The 21,639-nt window shown below is 36.7% G+C and overlaps 1 protein-coding gene across 1 annotated transcript in view; it reads right to left on the reverse strand.

Annotated features, from left to right (window-relative positions):
- Positions 1–4,085: 4,085 nt before the first annotated feature.
- The window catches only part of shot (dystonin-like protein short stop), a 1,739,701-nt gene continuing 1,722,147 nt past the window's right edge, over positions 4,086–21,639 (reverse strand). Inside the window, exons 88-89 of the mRNA XM_090380932.1 lie at positions 14,182–14,344; positions 4,086–4,678 (exon numbers count right to left, since the gene is read on the reverse strand). Coding sequence (XP_090237058.1) covers positions 4,380–4,678; positions 14,182–14,344 — 462 coding nt within the window. The 3' untranslated portion in view covers positions 4,086–4,379. The remainder of the gene's footprint in view (positions 4,679–14,181; positions 14,345–21,639) is intronic.

The raw sequence follows: 21,639 nt of genomic DNA on the forward strand, positions 1-21,639 counted from the left end.
TCTATGCAGATGAGATATTTGTGAAGCAGTTCTGTGTTAGATGAGAGTTACACTCTTGAGTGCTTATAAACTATTAGCTTATTGCTTAGAATTAAATTAAAAAAATAAAGAATAAAATAAGAACATAATCTCTGAAAAGGTACATCAAGCCCGTCGAAAATATCAGTGTCGACGTAGGGATTGGCATTCTGATGAAGTAGCTTATTTTTACTCTCAATACATTTCACTCAAACAACTTTATGTAAAGGCTATAGCCACACGTAAACGGGAAACATGGAAGGAGTTTGTTCACAGTGCTGGTAATGATAATCCTTGGGGTCTTATTTATAAGATAGCTTGTAATAAGATTCACTCTTTAGATGTATACGGCACTGTGAAAGAAGATTTCCTGGAGACTACTGATTGGATAAACACAGTTAATGTTATTCTTGACAGACTATTCCCGGTGGATGATCTAACTACTGATTCTGTTGTACATTCAAATATTCGAGTTGCAAATTCGCTTTATACCACCAGTATTCAGACAGAAGTATTTACCATTGATGAGTTAACCTCTGTTGCTAAAAAGATTAATATTAAGAAATGTCCAGGGATAGATCTGGTTGAAAATACATTTATTTTGCGATTTTTCAAATTGCGTCCACAAGTACTGCTTTTACTTTTTAATAAATGTCTCCAAGAAGGTCTCTTTCCTGATATGTGGAAAATTGCGCTTTTAAAACTGATTAAAAAACCAGATAAACCAGCATTAAATCCTAGATCTTATAGGCCTATTGCACTTTTGCCAAATCTTGGGAAGTTGCTAGAGCACCTAATGACTCTGCGTGTTACTGATCTTCTTCAGTCGAAAAATATGGTGTCCTCTAATCAATACGGGTTCTGTGTAGGGAAGTCTTGTGAAGATGCACTTGTTGAATTTGCTCGCAGCATTGAGAATTCAACATCAAAGTACACGTTAGCTACCTTTGTTGATTTCGAGGGTGCATTTGATTCTCTATGGTGGCAGAGTGCTCTCGAACGGTTACGATCAGCTGGATGCTCTCAGCAACTGTACCACCTGTTTGCAAGCTATTTCAGTAATCGTCACATTTTAGTGAAATCTAAATTTCAGGAGGTGTCTAGAGAAGTCTCACGAGGATGTCCCCAGGGATCTATCTTAGGGCCTCTTATATGGAATATGGTATTACAGGATTGGATTTCCCGTTTTTTCAGTAGCACTAAAATCATCGGTTATGCCGACGATCTCACTATCTTAATTCATGGTTCATCTAGATCTGCTATTGAAAGTAATGCCAATGATGTCTTACAAAATTTATTTCAATGGACAGTGGATAATAAATTGACAATAAGTTTGTCTAAGACTAAAATGATGATCTTTGGATCACATTTAAACCCTCAACGACCCCCTTTAGTGAAGATTAATAATAACAAGATTCCACTTGTCTCTGAAACTAAATTACTTGGGATTACAATCGACTCAAAGCTTAATTTTGTCTCTCATTTAAATAATGTAACAACAAAGATCAGAAGATTCACTGGTGCGATTGTAAAAATTTCTCGTTCAGACTGGGGACTTTCTAGACGTACCATGAGAATTTATTATAATGCCGTATTCCTTCCTATGGCTACTTTTGCGGCAGGTGTATGGTTTCACAGGCTTAGAACTGTTAAATTTCGATTGAAGTTGGCTACCATGCAACGTACAATATTATTATGTATGTTAAGAGCTTGTCGTACTGTTTCAACTTCTGCACTGCAGGTTCTTGCAGGTGTATTGCCATTGGACCTTCACGTAGCTTACAGAGGTCTTTGTTATAGGTTAAAAAACCAACTATCAACTGAATTTATGGGTTTGGGTCTGAATATTAATTCAGATATTAAGCAAGAACGTAATCGTTTGTGGAATGAAATGATAAATCTATGGCAGACACGCTGGGATACGTCATCTGTCGGATCTGTTACTAGGACTTTTTTCCCTGAAGTGACCTTTTGTGTAAAGCAGAAACCTGTCTGGTTCTCTTTGGACTTATATACATCCTTCATCTTAACGGGACATGGATCTCTTAACGAAAAACTAAGAATAAGCCTAATCTCTTAACGAAAAAAATGTTGATGGAAAAATTTTAGCATTAGGTATAAAACAACAAACTTCATTAAAGTATTTTATTGTCAGTTACCAAGAACTGTGAGAAAGACAATTAATCATATCAGTGTGCCCATTATAAATAATTATTCTTTAGTAAAAAATCTAGCAATTACTATTTTAAGGCATGATGGTTATGCCTGTTAAAAGTTCTTTCTAGACCAAAAACGTCCTAGAAAGACCAAAAACGTTTTGGTCTTTCTAGGATGGAAGCTTGTCAATGCGGGGAAAATGAAAATTGGAGCCACATTTTATTTGAATGTCCACTGTATAATGACTTTAGAGATGTTCTTCGTTCGTCAGTTTCTACACTCTCTCATGGGCATGAAACTTTGCTGGTGGGAGACAAGAATTCTTACGTTGCTCTTCAGCAGTTTGCATCTGATGTTTTCACAAGAAGAATTAGTTATACGTCTACGAATAATTCTACTCCTTTGTCTGGTGAAGCTACTCAATAGGGAGCAACATTCCCAATTTTTTTTTTTTTTATTTAATTTAATTTAATTAATTTATTTATTTTTTATTTATTCATTTATTTTCTATTTATTTATTTATTTATTTTTTATTTATTATTATTATTATTTATTTATTTTATTTTATTTATTTATTTTTATTTATTTATTTTTAACACCACGGGAAATTCTTTTTTTTTTTTTTTTTTTTCTCTCCGCTGGAGTGGGTCCCCAGAGGAATCTGGCCCATCCTTTGCCAACATCAGGTGGGTCAGAGTCTCGAATTGAGACAATGCGAGCTCCATTGAGACTGGCCCACCTTCCCGTGGTGTGGACGAGTACCCAGAATCATCTGTCCAGGTGACTGATGATTCTGGGTAGCCAAGCGGTCAGACACAACAACAGAACACACACATAATACACTACTTATTTCTGGCCCTTCTACAGTGGTACTGTTCTTCACAGAGATACGAGGCGGAGATGAACTGACGTTCTAGGTGCGGCCCATTACAAAAACACATGTCCACATGTGGATAGTTTTAAAAAATAAAAACAAAATAAAATACATCAAAATGTGATTAATATATGAGAAATGAAAGAAAATTAAAATTTTTACTGATATGTTTTTGGAAATAAACTTGTAAGCTGAATATTGAAACCTCTTCCGAAACAGAATCTGAAACTTAAGGTCAATTTGCACTCAGAATAACATGGTAATTTATTGTCTTCGTGTCATTTCTATTATACATTCACTACTCTCTCACACCAAAAAAGTAAAAATGTTGATGGAAAAATTTTAGCATTAGGTATAAAACAACAAACTTCATTAAAGTATTTTATTGTCAGTTACCAAGAACTGTGAGAAAGACAATTAATCATATCAGTGTGCCCATTATAAATAATTATTCTTTAGTAAAAAATCTAGCAATTACTATTTTAAGGCATGATGGTTATGCCTGTTAAAAGTTCTATGGATTAATATCTAACCAAAGGAATGTTGTATACTTATTTCACTGTGAGTGAATTGAAATTTAATTTAAAAAAAAAAAAAAAAAAACAGACAAAAAGCAAAACTCACAAAGCTGCCTTCAACACTGAAAATAAACATATTTGGCCTCTCTTTTCACAAATAATACGTCTTTAAATTGGCACTTTAGCACAGAGCTGCATATTATAAACATTCTTCTATGCAGATGAGATATTTGTGAAGCAGTTCTGTGTTAGATGAGAGTTACACTCCTGAGTGCTTATAAACTATTAGCTTATTGCTTAGAATTAAATTAAAAAAATAAAGAATAAAATAAGAACATAATCTCTGAGGTTTTTGTAATGAGACTCATAAGAAATCCAACTAAATTAACATTAGGACAAGGAAATGAAATAGTTGAATAAAGTGCTATTATGTTACTTATGTCCTTCATGGAATGTTGAAAACTGGAGTACCTTCCCCCTTTCCAACTTTTGGTGAGGTATTCTGATGTTCTTAAAAAAAAAAAAAAAAAAGAAAAAGTCATAATTACAGTTGTAGCACCCCAGTTTCATTGAACAATTCACAACAGAGCAGCATCTTTCTTTCTTTCTTTCTTTCTGTTGAACCTTGCAGGAATATAATCAACACTGCATTGCATAGTTTTGTTTCTGTTATCCACTTTTATGGAAATTTGATTTCAACAAATGTTAGCAGTTTTAAAAGATACCTCCAAATCAGATACACCTGTAATTAGTGTCTTGGTAAGTAATGATTACAAAGTATTTACACAAGAATTCTTTCCCTCCTTTTTTTCTTACTTCCATCTTTCTCTTTCTTTCTTCATAATTTCTGGTTTTCCTGTTGATGATGCTGATGATGAGCTTCGTTTCACACTTGGTATCTTTGTACCACTGTTCGGTGTGCAAGACATCCCTCTCCCCGACGAGGCACTTGGAGTTCTAATTTTAGCTGGACCACCTGCACCCATCTTTCTTGAGCGATAAGCTTCAACATTTTCGGCTGAAAGATCACTTGCTGCTCTACTTGGAGGCCTGCTTGAGGGACGGCTTGAAGATCGACTTCCTGCTCTACTTGGAGGTCTGCTACCATGACCTGTTCAAATAGTCACAAAAATTATATTGATTGCTTTACTTATTAAAATCTGTATATTAAACTGGGTTATGGTTATATAAAATACTTGCATCTCTCTCTCTCTCTCTCTCTCTCTCTCTCACTCTTGCACAGGTGTCAAATTATATTCTTTTTACAATTCCATAAGTTAAAAGATAAAAAAAAAAAAACATTGCATATATACAAAACAGTTTATTCACTAACTGCATTACTATTAGTACAAAAATACAGAATGATGTAAGTCATTCAGATGACTTACATCATTCTGCACGAACTACACCAGTCATGTGATATGATGGCAAAAAGTTTATGTAACATAAGCTATTAAAAAAAAAAAAAAAAAAAAAAGTCATCTCCAGCAGAATATTCTGAATATTCCAGGCTATAATGTGCCAAAACCAGCTTTTAAAACATAAATAAAAAAAAAAAACAACAACAACACAAAACGTTTCAGTGCTCTACGGAAAATGATCCAAATTGAATTTCTAATTTATAATGCAAATTCAATTTATAAGTATTAATTAAATGTATTAATATAAAAAGTAAGTTTTAGATGAGTTCAAATATGTGCAATAAAATTTAGATAGATAAAAATTTCTGGGATATGGCTGAACAATATCTGATGAATATGCAGGGTTCAGTCAGACAACTAAAAGCAGTAAAAGATAAAAGGCACTCAATGTTTAAAATGGGAACATTCAGTTAAAATATGTCAAAAAATTTGGCAATCCTCAGAGGCAGTGTTGAATCCAGAGTGCTTGTACTGGGGGGGGGGGGGGGGTTGTAAACTTTGGGGGTACATGTAGTATATTTTTTTTATTATTATTTAATATTTACAACATACGTAGATGTTACAAACAAAATAGGAAACAAAAGGAAGTATTTATTATTTAACATCTAAATACTTATAGTCAGTTGGCAAAAACCACATTACTGGCAATAATCACCAACTAAAATTCTCAAAAAAATCATACAGATTATAATCAAACATGCAAGTATTATAATAATCTTATTCTTCTTTGCATATGCATCAATCACTTCATTTATTAATTTTTCTGATAATTCATTCGGGCCTTCTAAGCATATCTTCATGCAATCTTGCAATTATTATTATTATTAGCCATATTGTGCAAGGAAACCTGAGGCTTATGCTGCACCAGCCAAAAAAAAAATTCCCAAATTACCCTGAGAGAGAGAGAGAGAGAGAAGTAGAAAGGAATCACCAAGAAAGAGAAGAATGATGATATCCAGCTCAGGACCCTGGGTTTGCCAAACCCATACTCACCAGACGTGAGCCCCTGGGATTTGTTACAGTACAGATACATATATAATAAAAAGATTATAAAATGTATTCTTTATAGGCTACAACCAAACCATCTTGTTTGCAGTATACAAAGGAAGAATTAGCCATGAGCTGACTCTTGCTGTGAAAAAAACAAATAAAGGAAATCTGAAAATCATAAAGCAAAACTGCTCTTGACTGAAATAGTGGCTGCAGTACAATTCTCTATCTCTGCCCAGACATCGTTTAGTCCTTCCCCTAAAAGATGTGAGATACTTTCTAATTACAATAGCAATAGAGGGGACCAATTCAGGCAAACCTATTCATGGTCTTCGATCCAGTCAGTCGTGTTTGCAATATACAAACAAAGAATTAGTTGTAAATAGACCGTTTGTGTGAAATGGTTTGTGTGCAATACTATTAAGAAATGGTTTGTGTGAAAATAAAGGGAACCATAAAACGAAAATGCTGACACTTGAAATAGTGCCTTTTAGTTACAATTTGTGCAGCCAGAAATATTGCCCAATTAATTATTTTGAAAATTTCGTGTCTTTTGAATTTTAGTATTGTGTTTATTTGGCATAAATTTATTGAATTGATGTTTTATAATTACAACATTGTGTAAACTGATAATATGGCCCCTAAACAGTGCAGTAAGAAGAAAATTTCAATCTGAGGTCTTAATATAAAAATTACTATTTTTCGGTGGGGATGGGGGAATTTTATTTTACAAGGGTTGAAACTCACCCTCGGTCACCCCACTGTATTCAACACTGCTCACTGGCTTACTCTGATACAGTCTGTTACCTGCCTGTGCTATATTTGTTGCTACTAGGTGTGTAATATATTTCACATTAACTGCCTGTAGTCTGTATAGAACACTAGAAGGCAGTGTTTGTTTCTTGGGATGTGCTGATATGGCTGCAGCATTTGCCATCTCACAGTTGGAAGAAGTTGTTCAGTAATAGAATTAATTTTGATAGCAAAAACTGCGAGACTTAGAACTGATCCTTGGGGAACTTGTTCCTCTTGGCAAGAGGAATTCAGGGCAATTCCCCAAAAATGGAGACTTGCCCAATTCCAACCTGAACTTGGAATGGGCAATTTGACAAAAAATTTTAATAAAACTGCAAGATCACCCTAAAATTTTCTTAATCTAAGATTAAGATGTTCTTTAGATTTCAACAAATCTAACCAATGTCTGTGCTTTTTAACAGGAGAGACTGCTTCTACAGGGATGGGATACACTTAAATAGAAAGGGTGCAAGAATATTGGCTGATATTATCTCGGCAGTGTTAAGTGGGTACGAAAAACTGCTAGATTCACAGACTAACAGATTAACAGTAGCTGCAGGCAGAGATGATGGTGATTTCACTTCTACTGGAATGAGAAGGAGCCTAGAAAGCAAGTTACTGGGGATTTCAAGAACTGCTGGGAGTCATCATGGAACATGTAAATACATGGATTGTTTTAGGGTAACTGACTGTAAGAACAGGTGCATGTATACCAGTGCTAGGAGTACAGTACATAAATTTGATCAATTTGAAGTGCTAGTCAAGACATCAAAGGAGGATATTGTTGGTATATCATAGACATGGTGTCACACAGATATAATGAATGCAAAATTGGAATTTGGGGAGTACAACGTATACAGAAAGGATAGATAGGATAGGAAGGGAGGAGAGATTATGCTGTTAGTTAAGAAACAAAATTTAAGGCAGGGCGCCTAGTTGACATGGGTGGACAGCATAATGTTGAGTCAGTTAGGTGTGAAATAAGAACTGGGAAAGCAAAAAAAAAGGGGGTAGTGTGTTATAGGCCTAATGACTCTGATTACAACAAACAACTGTACAGAGGTATAGAGTGAACAAGTAAATCAGAATGTCTTATAAAGGGGGATTTTAACTTTCCAGATTTGACTGGAACTTGTGGTTTGGTCCAGTGCCAGATTAAGGCTGAGTGATGTCCTAAGCACAGCCCAACAAATGGCAATAATGGTGCCCCCTTGGCCAAGGCTTCCCCATTATACGCAACCCCCGTATAACACGGTACTTCTACAACACGGTTTGAGAATTTTGGTAAACTTTGCATAACAGAGTATTTTTGAGCTTTTGTGTAGGGGAAGCCCTGCTATTACGTTGGATGTAATTTTTCAACATTTTCACTCTTTTTGAATCTCCGCTGTTGACTCGCTAGTCAAAAAAAAAAAAAAAAAAAACTATTGTGAAATCCCTGTATTTTTTTTTTTTTTGTTGAGAAATTCCTGTGTTATGTTCTGTGCTATTGAACTTGTACTTGTTGAACTTTTGGAAATATCTAGATTTCAAAGTTTTATTACTATTGGATAGCACATCAGGCCATCCAAAAGATTTAAGTCATCCAAACATTGAAGTTATGTTCCTACCACCACAGTTGTATCGGGTTAATACAACTTCTTTCATTTATCTAATGGCTGAATGAAAGAAGTTGTATTGGGTTAATACAACTTCTTTCATTCAGCCATTAGATAAAGGTATTATATCCACCTTTAAAACTCATTACATCAGAAAATCATTACAATTGATTTTGGAAAAGATTGATTTCGAATCTATTGAAGTAAAGGAGGCATGGAAACATTTCTCAATTGTGGACTGTATCAGAATCATAGCTTTATTGCTGAAAGAAGTAAAACCGTCAATGTTAAATGTGTGTGAAAAAATGTATGGCCAGAGTCATTTCATTCAGGAAATATGATCGAACTGGCAGAAAATGGAATTGGTGCGATAGTAGAACTTTCTACATCAGTAGGAGGGGAAGCTTTTGATGATATGACTACCGAAGCACTCATGGGTAGTACAGTTGAAAGAATTGCCCTCCTCCCCACACCAAGTGGAAAAGACCTGAGTTCAAATTCCGTTGATGAAGGGAGGAATTTTTATGGGTCTTTTTCACAACATGGCTGAGTTAGACAGGCTTGGGCGACGGTAGCATGGTTTTTTTCTCTCCCAGAAACTCTGGTTTTTCATCCAGCAAAGCAGAAAATTGACCTCAGGCACATGCAATTTATAGACAATATACACAGAGTAACATGGTTAGTTGCCTATACTCCTAAAAAAATTAAAGATATGATTACTGAAGATGTTCAAGAATTATTGGTAAAAAAAGAGTCTGGTGCAGATGAAAATTCTAAATTCCCAATAAAAAGCATAGGGGAAGGCATAATGTTAGCTGAGTGATTAGAATATTCTTTTTTTTTTTTTGAATGAAAGGAGCCCAAAGTTCAAAAGGGAGTTTCAAAAGTGCTTAGTTTCATATGATGAAATTCACAAAGATTTATCAAGAAAAAGCAAACAAACCAAACATCAGACTGATATTTTAAAGAGAGCAGAAGATACACGAAACCTAGAATGGTATATTTTTGTTAGTTTTTTTAATGAAATAGTGTATTTTTGTTAACTTTTGGAATGTAACTCCCCTTTTTTGTACTTTTTCTTAGTCCCCGTATAACATAATTTCGCACAACACGACATTTTATAGGAACCCAATAACCATGTTATATACAAGGTTTACCTGTATTTAACTTACAAGACATTAAAATTCAATAAGTGCTGAACATGAAATAAGAGTTTGAAAATTTATAACCCTGTTTCAGTTTTCTTCAGGCAAGACTCCACAACTATATTAAATAAAAATTTTGGTTTTTAAAAATTTTTTTAACAAAAACACTAAATAGCAGTAAAAAATATAAGCAAAGATTTACCTATAGGTTTATTTTATTTAATTTTTAAAACGTTTTTGTCTAGATTTTTTAATTGAAAAATTCTTTAATCAAATCCACAAAACTAATTTGGTATAACAAATCTGCTTCTATACTTCGCAGAGACAAGGTATCCAATCTGTCTTGTCGCATAGCTGTTTTCTTGGGATTTTTAATGCGCCTTAGTTGAGAAAATGAACATTCAGCTGTGCAATTTGTAACCATTAATGATAAAAAAAATACGCAAGTCAATATTTTCATTTGGAAACGCACAATCAATTTTGTCTTCTACAATTATTTTACAAAGTTTAGCATGACTGAATTTGGTTTTTACACTTTTTGTTGCACTGAACTTATAGCACACATATGCATGAAACTGCTGAAGCTCAGCAGAGAGATTATTATCCAAGTCTTCATCAATTAGTTTTTGAGAGCAGTGAGAGTACCTCTCAGTTTCAGCAGATGAAGAGACATTATTTGGCACATCACTTAGAAAGGAAAATCTGTCTGCTATTTCTTTGTACACCACTCCTCTTCTTCTCATCTCAGTTTCTAGTTTGTCAATAATTGGGTAAAACGTGGTGATATGGAATTTACCTCTGGCATTCCGATCTACTTCTGGTGCATCTCCATCATTGGGTACCTTCTTTCTAATACATTTCCAAGTTTGAACGGCCTTGTAATCAACAAGGCCTTGTTGAAAAAAAGCCGTGAATTAGGGTTGAATTTGAAAGTGTCTGCAATTCTGCCCAGACACGATAGGAGGGAGTATATGATGAGAGCCCTGTCGATCAATTCGGCCCTGGAAAGATTGTGCAGGGCTCAAGGGGTAGAATTTTTTTCAGCCTGGTCTGTACTTGTTAACAGGAGAGACTGTTTCTACAGGGATGGGATACACTTAAATAGAAAGGGTGCAAGAATATTTGCTGATGCTATCGAGGCAGTGTTAGGTGGGTCGGAAAACTGCTAGATTTGGGGGATACAATGACTAATAGATTAACAGTAGCCACTGGCAGAGGAGAAAGTGATTCTTGCACTCCTTCTATTGGAATGAGCAGCAGCCTGGAAAATAAGATGCAGGATATTTCTGAGACTGCTGGGAATCATGGGGGTACAAGTGAACACATGGGTTGTGTTAGGGTAGCTAAGAAAAAAACAGGTGCATGTATACTTGCATGTACACCAATGCTAGGAGTTTGGTAAATAAATTTGATGAATTTGAGGTATTGCTTAAAACATCAAAGGCAGACATTGTGGGGATTTCAGAGACGCGTGGTGTCACACAGATATAAGGAATGCAGAACTAGAATTTGGGGAGTACAATGTCTACAGAAAGGATAGGAAGGGAGGAGGGGTTATGCTATTAGTTAAGAAATACATAAAATCCAAGGAAGTGAAGCCAGTCGACATCGCTGGACAGTGCAGTGTCGAGTCAGTTTGGTGTGACATAAGCATTGGGAGAACAAAATTGAGAGTAGGAGTGTGCTATAGGCCAAATGACTCGATGAATATAATAAGAAACTGCACAGGGAAATAGAGTGGGCCAGTAAATCAGAGAGTCTTATAATGGGGGATTTTAATTTCCCAGATATTGACTGGAATTTGGGCGCTGGTCACTCACACACTAGCAAGGCTTTTGTGGATTTATTGGATGATTGTTTTCTACATTAGCATGTTTGGGAGGCAACTAGAGGGAGTAATACTCTTGATTTGATTACCAGTAGTGATTCTTCATGCATTAAGAATCTGCAGGTAAATGAACCACTAGGTGGCAGTGATCACAGTGTGCTGAAGTGGGATTTACTCAAAGAGGTAACTACCATTAGGGGTAAAGTGAAGGGTTATTGCTTTCGTAAAGGCGACTACGATGGACTGTGACAGTATTTAAATTCTATACAGTGGGACCAACTGATGATGTTACCAACAGCAAATTCAAAATGGGAAGCATTCAAAGAACTTATCTTGGAAGCTACTAGGCTTTACATACCAACTAAGAAATATTGTTCAAGGTTTAGGCTTAAATGGATGTCAGATGAACTAATGAGACATATGGCAGAGAATAAAAATGCATGGGATACATGCATTTTTCTTCTCTGCCGTGTTAATACAAATTAACGTCACGTGTTAATACAAATTAACACGTGACATGAGAAATCTTTGGCAAGGGATGCAAAGAAAAACAGCAAAGAGTTCTTTACTTATGTAAACTCTAGAAGGAAGGGGATGAATCAGATTGGTCCACTTGATATTGATGGGTCAACTGTTGATGATCCTGCTCAGGTAGCTAACAAACTAAATGAATATTTTGCATCGACATTCACATATGAGGAGTTATTCAGCGAGGGGAATGCCAGAGGTGTATTCAACTCTGGCAGTAAGCTAGAGAATCTTGTAATAACTGAGAGTAAAGTGGAGGAGAAATTGTTGAAGATAAACACAATAAAGGCACCTGGGGTGGATGGGATCTATCCATCGAGGCAAATGAAGTAAGCAAACCCTTAGCCATAATTACAACAAGAGCTTCCTTGGACTCAGGGGAAGCACCCACGGACTGGAGATGTGCAAATGTGACCCCAATTCACAAAGGAAGATCAAAGGGCGACACAAGTAATTATAGACCTGTTAGTTTAACTTCTGTTTTTGGAAAATTAATGGAGGCACTGGTTAAAGAAGCACTGCAGGATCATCTAGACAAGACTTCAGTTATAGCTCGGACGCAGCATGGTTTTGTTAAGGGGGAAGTCTTGCCTGACCAATTTGATTGGATACTATGATGCAGTCACAAAAGAACTGGATGCAGGGAATAACTTTGATATTATATACTTGGATCTTAGAAAGGCTTTAGATACTGTTGCACGTGGAAGACTGCTGCACAAAGTGGAGCAGTGTGGCATTGGAGTCAAATTGCTGCTATGGATAAAGGGGTGGTTGAGGGGGAGAAGACAGAGAGTGGTAATCAATGGACACTGCTCATCGTGGACTAATGTTATTAGTGGAGTCCCTCAGGGTTCAGTATTGGGTCCATTATTGTTTTCTGTATTTATAAATGATATTGATGATGTTATATCAAGCTTAATGTCCAAGTCTGCAGACGATACGAAGGTTGGCAGGATTGTCAAGGACACTACTGACACTATGCTACTGCAACAGGATCTGGAAAGGTTGAGCAGATGGGCTGAGAGGTGGCAAATGAGGTTTAACATTCACAAATGTAAAGTACTACATATGGGAAACAGCAACCCCAGAGCAACGTATATTTACACTGACAGTGGTAGAGAATGAAAGGGACCTGGGGGTGGTTGTGCAGCCAAATATGAAGTTCTCTGAGCAGTGCAGACGGGCTGCAAGAGTAGCTTATGGTGTATTGTCAATGATATATAGGAATTTTTCTAGCAGGGATAAGGAGGTGATTATTCCCTTGTATAAGGCAATGGTCAGGCCACACCTAGAGTACTGTATACAGGCCTGGAGGCCTCATTTCAAGAAGGATGTAGAGCTGCTGGAACAAGTACAGAGAAGGGCAACAAGATTAGTGAATGGAACAAAGGGTGCTCTTACAAAGAAAGGCTTAAGTTTTGCAAATTACAGTGTCTGGAGACTAGGCACCGGCGAGGTGATCTGATAGTGGTGTATAAAGCCTTGAATGGTTTGAGCATGCTCAATGCTGATGGGATTCTTCCTCTTGCTCAGAATAATCACCTGAGAGGGCATAAATTCAAATTGAGAAAAGACAGATGTAGGATAGACGTGAGGAAATTTGCCTTTAGCCAGCGGGTGGTTGGTTGGTGGAACAGACTTCCATCCCTGGTGGTGGAAGTTGATAGCCTTAATAAGTTTAAGGCTCAGCTGGACAGGTATTTCGAACGAACAGAGGGGTGAAGTGGAAGTGGTTATTTTTTATTTATTTATTTATTTATTTTTTTTTTTTGGCTGATGCTGCATAAGCTTGCTTTCTTGCATCAAATGCCTCTACTAATGCTAATGCCAACATCTAGTTGTATTTCCTTTATTGGTGCTTCAAATATTTCAAAGTCATTTCTTAAAGAGCATAGTTGGTCAGCTAATGACCCACACAGATCTGCACATGTTTTTAACTTTGGAGAACTTGACTTGCTCTATGAAACTTTTGCAAAATCTCATCCCACTTGATCAAAATGAAAACAAATTCTACCTCTTGCATCTTATTTGCAATACTGTCTACTTCTTTTTTAGTGTCCTTCTTTTGTGACTGGTCTTCTGCTAAAAACTTGAAAGCTTCCAATATCGTAAAGAACCACATCAAAATTGCTGCTGTTGCATAATCTGATAGGAAACAAGTTAGTAAGTTTAAATTATTGATATTTAGGTTGCACAAATTTTGAATCATCCTGAATATAGAAAGGTGTCATACAAATGTTTTTAATTAATTGATAACAATTACTAAAAGTGGAATGAATTTGTGAGAGAGTTTTTAGAAGATTACTTACTTCCAGGAGTGAGACGATTAGGGGTTGTGCGTGACCGGCCAGTTCTAGAACCAAAACTATCTTGTTCACTGAAACTTGGTCCACTGAAATCACTGCTACTATCTGCTGTTGCGGCTGATCGTTGTTGTCGCATGGGAACACTTCGTTCACTTTTTTCTCTTACCTATATGTAAAATCAACTAATATTAAATATATATTCAAGGTTAAACAAGATGATTGTCTACACAGAAACAGTATAAAATAAGGATTAAAACACGTGTTTGTGACAAATATAATATGTATCCATCACTCAGAAATAAAAATTAATTAGCTTCACCTTGTAATAATAATTCACTTTAAAACATAACTTGCACTTTCATGCTATTTCAATTAACTGACCTGCAATGGAAAAAGTGTTTGTTTTATTATTATTGACCTAATCTGTGTTTTTCAACTAGATTAGTTTTCTGAGTCAATCACAATTTGCCAATTTTTTAAAAAAAAGTAACAGTCCAATTTCACCTTGTTAAGACTCTCTACTGCAACCACCTTGCTAGGAAACACGATCAAAAACATGCTGTCCAAAGGTGAACTAATCTTCTGTTGCATATTATATTTTTGTCCCCCCTTGTTCTTTTCTCACTTGCTAATGTGAAGAGCTTGTTGAGAAGAACTCTGCAGAGCCTAGATACTAGATATCTAGCAGCCTGGCTCTACAAATCACCATTCTAAGGCATTCCTCCTAGAGAATGCCTTAGCACTCTCTTGCTGAAACCTAAAAAAAGAATAGAAAAGTTCTACATGTTTTTTTAGGTGATATCTCCTGACCCAAATACATTATTCCAAAAGAGATCTTACCATCATTTTATAAAAACAAATAATAACATCTTTCTCCTTGCTGTAAAAGGATGTTATCATTCCTACACCCGAGCCTTACAAGAAGGCTCGGGTGTAGGAATGATAACACCGTAAGGACCATATCATGTTTTCTTCTAACTGCTAGGTCTTTCTCATCATAAACTACTTCTAATTCTAACTTCCCTAGTCTGTATGTCACCCCTAGATTTTTTTTCTCCAAATGCAAAACCTTACATTTAGGAAGATTAAATTTCAGTTGCCATCTAACCATAAGTTTAACTAATCAAAGCCATTTTGAAGTAAAAGAACGTGGTCTCAATTATTAACTATCTTGCCTTCAACTCATCAGCAACCTTTAGCTTTTTCTTTATATCTTCATCAGTACAATTACAGACTATCAGAAACAAGAGGGGGACCTGTCACCAAATACTGAGAATCTATCTGAAGAACCCTTCTCACTACATTAGTCCACCTCTGAAGAATGCCCATTAATTCCCATCCTCTGTCTTCTGTCACTTAGCCACAGCACCACATGAGGATTATCCCAGTAACCCCACGAGAGGCTGTTATACAGTTTGTATAACAGCCTCTCATGGGAAGCTGAATTAAAAGCTTTACTGAAATCTCTCTCTATCTATATCTACATCTAGATATAGATATAGATACCTATATCTATACACAGTGACTTCTTTACGTGTGTTTAAATTACACAAATTTAAAATAACGCATAGCATTAGCATTAGCATTAGTAGAGGCATTTGATGCAAGAAAGCAAGCTTATGCAGCATCAGCCAAAAAAAAAAAAAAAAAACAACCCACTTCCACTTCACCCCTCTGTTCGTTCCAAATACCTGTCCAGCTGAGCCTTAAACTTATTTAGGCTATCAACCTCCACCACAAGGGATGGAAGTCTGTTCCACCAACCAACCGCCCGCTGGCTAAAGGCAAATTTCCACACGTCTATCCTACATCCGTCTTTCCTCAATTTGAATTTATGCCCTCTCAGGTGATTTTTCTGAGCTAGAGGAAGAATCCCATCAGCATTGAGCATGCTTAAACCATTCAAGGCTTTATACACCTCTATCAGATCACCTCGCTGGTGCCTAGTCTCCAGACACTGTAATTTGCAAAACTTAAGCCTTTCTTCGTAAGAGCACCCCTTTGTTCCATTCACTAATCTTGTTGCCCTTCTCTGTACTCGTACCAGCAGCTCTACATCCTTCTTGAAATGAGGCCTCCAGACCTGTATACAGTACTCTAGGTGTGGCCTGACCATTGCCTTATACAATGGAATAATCACCTCCTTATCCCTGCTGGAAAAATTCCTGTATATCATTGACAATACTCCATGAGCTACTCTTGCAGCCCATCTGCACTGCTCAGAGAACTTCATATCTGCCTGCACAACCACCCCAAGTCCCTTTCATTCTCTACCACTGTCAGTGTAGTACCACAGAGTTGATACTTTGCTCTGGGGTTGCTGTTTCCCATGTGTAATACTTTACATTTGTCAATGTTAAACTTCATTTGCCACCTCTCAGCCCATCTGCTCAACCTTTCCAGATCCTGTTGCAGCAGCATAGTGTCAGTAGTGTCCTTGACAACCCTGCCAACCTTTGTATCATCTGCAAACTTGGACATTAAGCTTGATATACCATCATCAATATCATTTATAAATACAGAAAACAATAATGGACCCAACACTGAGCCCTGAGGGACTCCACTAATAACATTAGTCCACGATGAGCAGTGTCCATTGATTACCACTCTCTGTCTTCTCCCCCTCAACCACCCCTTTATCCATAGCAGCAATTTGCCTCCAATGTCACACTGCTCCAATTTGTGTAGCAGTCTTCCATGTGCAACAGTATCAAAAGCCTTTCTAAGATCCAAGTATATAATATCCAAGTTATTCCCTGCATCCAGTTCTTTTGTGACTGCATCATAATATCCAATCAAGTTGGTCAGGCAAGACTTCCCCCTAACAAAACCATGCTGTGTCTGAGCTATAACTGAAGATTTGTCTAAATGATCCTGCAGTGCTTCTTTAACCAGTGCCTCCATTAATTTTCCTGGAACAGAAGTTAAGCTCACAGGTCTATAATTACTTGTGTCAGCCTTTGATCCTCCTTTGTGAATTGGGGTCACATTTGCACATCTCCAGTCCATGGGTACATCCCCTGAGTCCAAGGAAGCTCTCAAAATTATGGCTAAGGGTTTGCTTACTTCCTTTGCTGCCTCCTTTAATATAACTGGATAGATCATATCCACCCCGGGTGCCTTTCTTGTGTTTATCTTCAACAGTTTCTCCTCCACTTTACTCCCAGTTATTTCAAGATTCTGTAGCTTACTGCTAGAGTTGAATACACCTCTGGCATTCCCCTTGCTGAATAACTCCTCATGTGTGAATGTCGATGCAAAATATTCATTTAGTTTGTTAGCTACCTGAGCAGGATCATCAACAGTTGACCCATCAATATCAAGTGGACCAATCTGATTCATCCCCTTCCTTCTAGAGTTAACATAAGTAAAGAACTCTTTGCTGTTTTTCTTTGCATCCCTTGCCAAGGATTTCTCGTAATCTGCCTTTGCCTGCCTAACCTCCTTTGTAACTTGGTTGCATATCAACTTGTATCTATCATAGGCTTCTGTGTAATGTGTTAATTTGTAAGTATCCCATGCATTTTTCTTCTCTGCCATATGCCTCATTAGTTCATCTGACATCCATTTTGGCCTAAACCTTGAACAATATTTCTTAGTTGGTATGTAAAGCCTAGTAGCTTCCAAGATAAGGTCTTTGAATGCTTCCCATTTTGAATTTGCCATTGGTAACATCATCAGTTGGTCCCACTGTATAGAATTTAAATACTGTCTCAGTCCATCGTAGTCGCCTTTACGGAAGCAATAACCCTTCCCTTTACCCCTAATGGTAGTTACCTCTTTGAGTAAATCCCACTTCAGCACACTGTGATCACTGCCACCTAGTGCTTCGTTTATTTGCAGATTCTTAATGCATGAAGAATCACTGCTGATAATCAAATCAAGAGTATTACTCCCTCTAGTTGCCTCCCAAACATGCTGATGTAGAAAACAATCATCCAATAAATCCACAAAAGCCCTGCTAGTGTGTGAGTAACCAGCCCCCAAATTCCAGTCAATATCTGGGAAATTAAAATCTCCCATTATAAGACTCTCTGATTTACTGGCCCACTCTATTTCCCTGTACAGTTCCTTATTATACTCATCAGAGTCATTAGGCCTATAGCACACTCCTACTCTCAATTTTGATCTCCCAATGCTTATGTCACACCAAACTGACTCAACACCGCACTGTCCGGCGTTGTCGACTGGCTTCACTTCCTTGGTTTTTATGTGTTTCTTAACTAATAGCATAGCAACCATATTTATAGAAAGCACTATGAGTGAGGAACTACATAACCAAACAGATATTCAACCTCAAAGAAACAGGTTTATACTGGGAAAAAATTCCTGATCGCACTTATATTTCCATCGCTGTAAAGACCGTGCCTGCCTTTAAGACTGCGATATATAGGCTAACACTTCTGTTTGATGCAATTATGGAGGGTCATAAACTGAAACCTGTGTGCATTTACCAATGTCAAAACCCTTGTGCACTTAAGGTTATGACAGGTTGTACATGCCCTCGTTCTATCACTCAAACCCTAAAGGGTGGATAACTGCTTTTATTTTCAGAAGCTATCTTGGATCTCAATTATGACCAGAATTGGAAGTGTAATGTAAAGCAGAAGGAATTCCCTTCAATATCTTACTTATTCTTAATGTCACAAGCCATACACCCAGTATTGTTGATGTCTGTTCCAATATGAAGATTGTTTTTTTCTCAGCAAATACAACCTCAATACTCCAACATGTGATTAAATCTTTTAAGGCTCAGTATTTAAAATTCAAAGCACATTCTGGCTGATCTAATTGACAAGACTAAAGACTGACAATGAACAGATGAGTGTGCAGCATTATTGGTGTGCCTTCAATATAAAAGATGCTTTAAAATTCATTGACGTTGCATGGCATGAAGTTCCACATACCTGTATTCAAAGATCATGGCATAAATTATGTCCAGAGTCCAGATCGTAGCAACTCCTTAAAAGGTTCTGATACCGATGAAGATTATGCCCAAACTAAAGACAAATGCCTGAAACTCGTTAAAAGGTAGGGTTCACTGAAGTGAAGGCAACTGATGTCGATGATTTAATTGATTCGCATCATCAAGAATTGTCAAATGAAGATCTGTTTACACTGGAGCTGCATCGCATTCAAGAGAAGGAGGCAACAGCAAGTGAAAGCTCAGAGGTTAAAGAATAATGGAGCCTGACAGTGAAAGGAATATCGAAAGCATTAAATCTTATACATGAAAGCTCTAAAGTGCAACATAAAGTTATGCTACAACTTGGTTGCTACTATGAATTGTTGCGTGAGAAGAGACACAATTAGATAGTATGAACCAGAGCTGTAATGCTCAATACGTAATTTTGTAAAATAATAAGAAAAGTTTACCTCAATATAGTACGTAGAACACTTCCGTATGATACTCTCCATAAATACGGAGATCTATCTCTCAACACATACAATTTATGCCTTTTCGACCCTGTATCACATACTATGGGTATTTAGACGATGTTCTAACGGAGATCTATCTCTCAATGATTGAGCTTATATACATTTGATGCCTTTTTGACCATGTTCACATACTATGGGAGGTATTTAGACGATGTTCTAGTTATTACTGATAGTAGTACTATCCAAGACATTTTACATTTGTTTAATAATATTCATTCTAGACTCAAATTTACATTGGGAAGGGAGGATACAGATACAAAGTCATTAAATTTTCTAAATTTCATGCTTACTCAGGACTCGAATAAAATCCAATTTAACATCTATCGAAAACCTACAAACACTGGTATACTTCTACATTATAACAGCTATCACCCTATTCACCTACAAAAGATCATTTATCTTTAATCAATTTCTAAATGCCTATAAATACTCAACGATGGAATCTGCTTTGGGCTCAGAAATACAAATATTAACCAGCAGATTCTTAAACGGGGGTTATCCCCTTGCTACAATAAACCGAATTAGGGTACAAGCTAAGGATAGAATACAAAATACTACACCAGCCAACAATAGTAATATCAAAAAATACTTTATTTCTGTCCCATATGTTGAACAGTGGCACAAACAGCTTAATTAAAGATACCGAATTTAAAATTGTGGCAAGGCCAATACGGAAATTACACACTATATTGAACAATCGCTCAGTCCTTTCCTCATTCGCAACACAAATTAATGACCTGGTATACAACATTTCTTGCGGTGATTGCGACTCGTCTTACCAAGGTTTAACGCGTTTTCCTCTGAATATTCGTCTTAATCAACATGCGGCCTCAGTTCATGCTTCTCGTTCAGCAGCATCAGAATTAGCCTTTCGTGCTGTTAACGAAAAATATACTTTTTTATTTAATGAGGCCAAAATATTTAGTGTCCAACATAATTATACGCAACAATTAATTGCAGAAATCATAGAAGTTAAATTACACAAGAATTCTGTTAATGTTCGCCAACCATATCTGATCTCTGATTCATGGGCTTTTATGTGCATGCACGAAGACAAATAATCCCTATTTAAGTTTCATGCTCACCTCTATTTGTTAATTTTCATTCCTGTGATCACAACATACGGTCGAAAAACGTTGTCAGCTTCAGGAAGGAAAATCGTTTTGCAATTTTTCTGTTAAATTCTTTTAATTAATTTCCTTATTTTTAAATTGCATTAAATTGATTGTAATTATTTGTTACTCTTTTGAAAAAATTAAAATGAAAAAAATCAATTTTTTCATTTTAATTTCTGGAGAGTATCATACGGAAGTGTTCTACGTACTATATCGAGGTAAACCTCTTATTATTTTACAAATACAGAGAAGAGACAATGTACAAAGCAACTAACTCTGGATTCCTTTTTCAAGTGCTCAAGGGAGCAGTCAAGTGAACTATCCACCTCCCTGGTTAGCTTAACAGCCCCACTCCCACCTGTTGTTGTTTGTTTGTTTGACTTTTAGGAACATTAGCAACTAAGGCCATATTGCTCCGGGATATGTGGTGGTCATTCCCTGACCTTTCCGCATCCTCCGTATTTGGTGGTGACGGGCTTGAACCCTGGTCTAATCAAGAAGCATATGCTAGGCACTGCTGCTCCTTCCCACCTCGCTACAGAGGTGCCACCCACTCCCACCTATCTGGTCCGAATCCAAGGGAACGGAATCTGAACACAATGCCCCTTCTCATCAATCTGCCTAAGGCTACCCTCCACCCCAATTTCACTCTCTCTCTCTCTCTCTCTCTCTCTCTCTCTCTCTCTCTCTCTCTCTCTCTCTCTCTCTCAATTGTTGTTTCTGTTGTACTGTATATGCTGGTTCTAGCGTATATGTTGGTTCTTTTGTACAGTAACATACTTTTTGTTACTGTACAAAAAAAAAAAAAATAAATAAATCAATAAACATTAATGAATCTCTTTGGCTGCTCATCATATTCTTTAGAGTGTCCAGTCTTCCAACCAAAAAAAACAAATAGTATGTACCA

Source organism: Mastigoproctus giganteus, chromosome 9, assembly GCF_048544385.1.
Source record: "Mastigoproctus giganteus isolate SK-2022 chromosome 9, ASM4854438v1, whole genome shotgun sequence".
NCBI lineage: Eukaryota > Metazoa > Arthropoda > Arachnida > Uropygi > Thelyphonidae > Mastigoproctus > Mastigoproctus giganteus.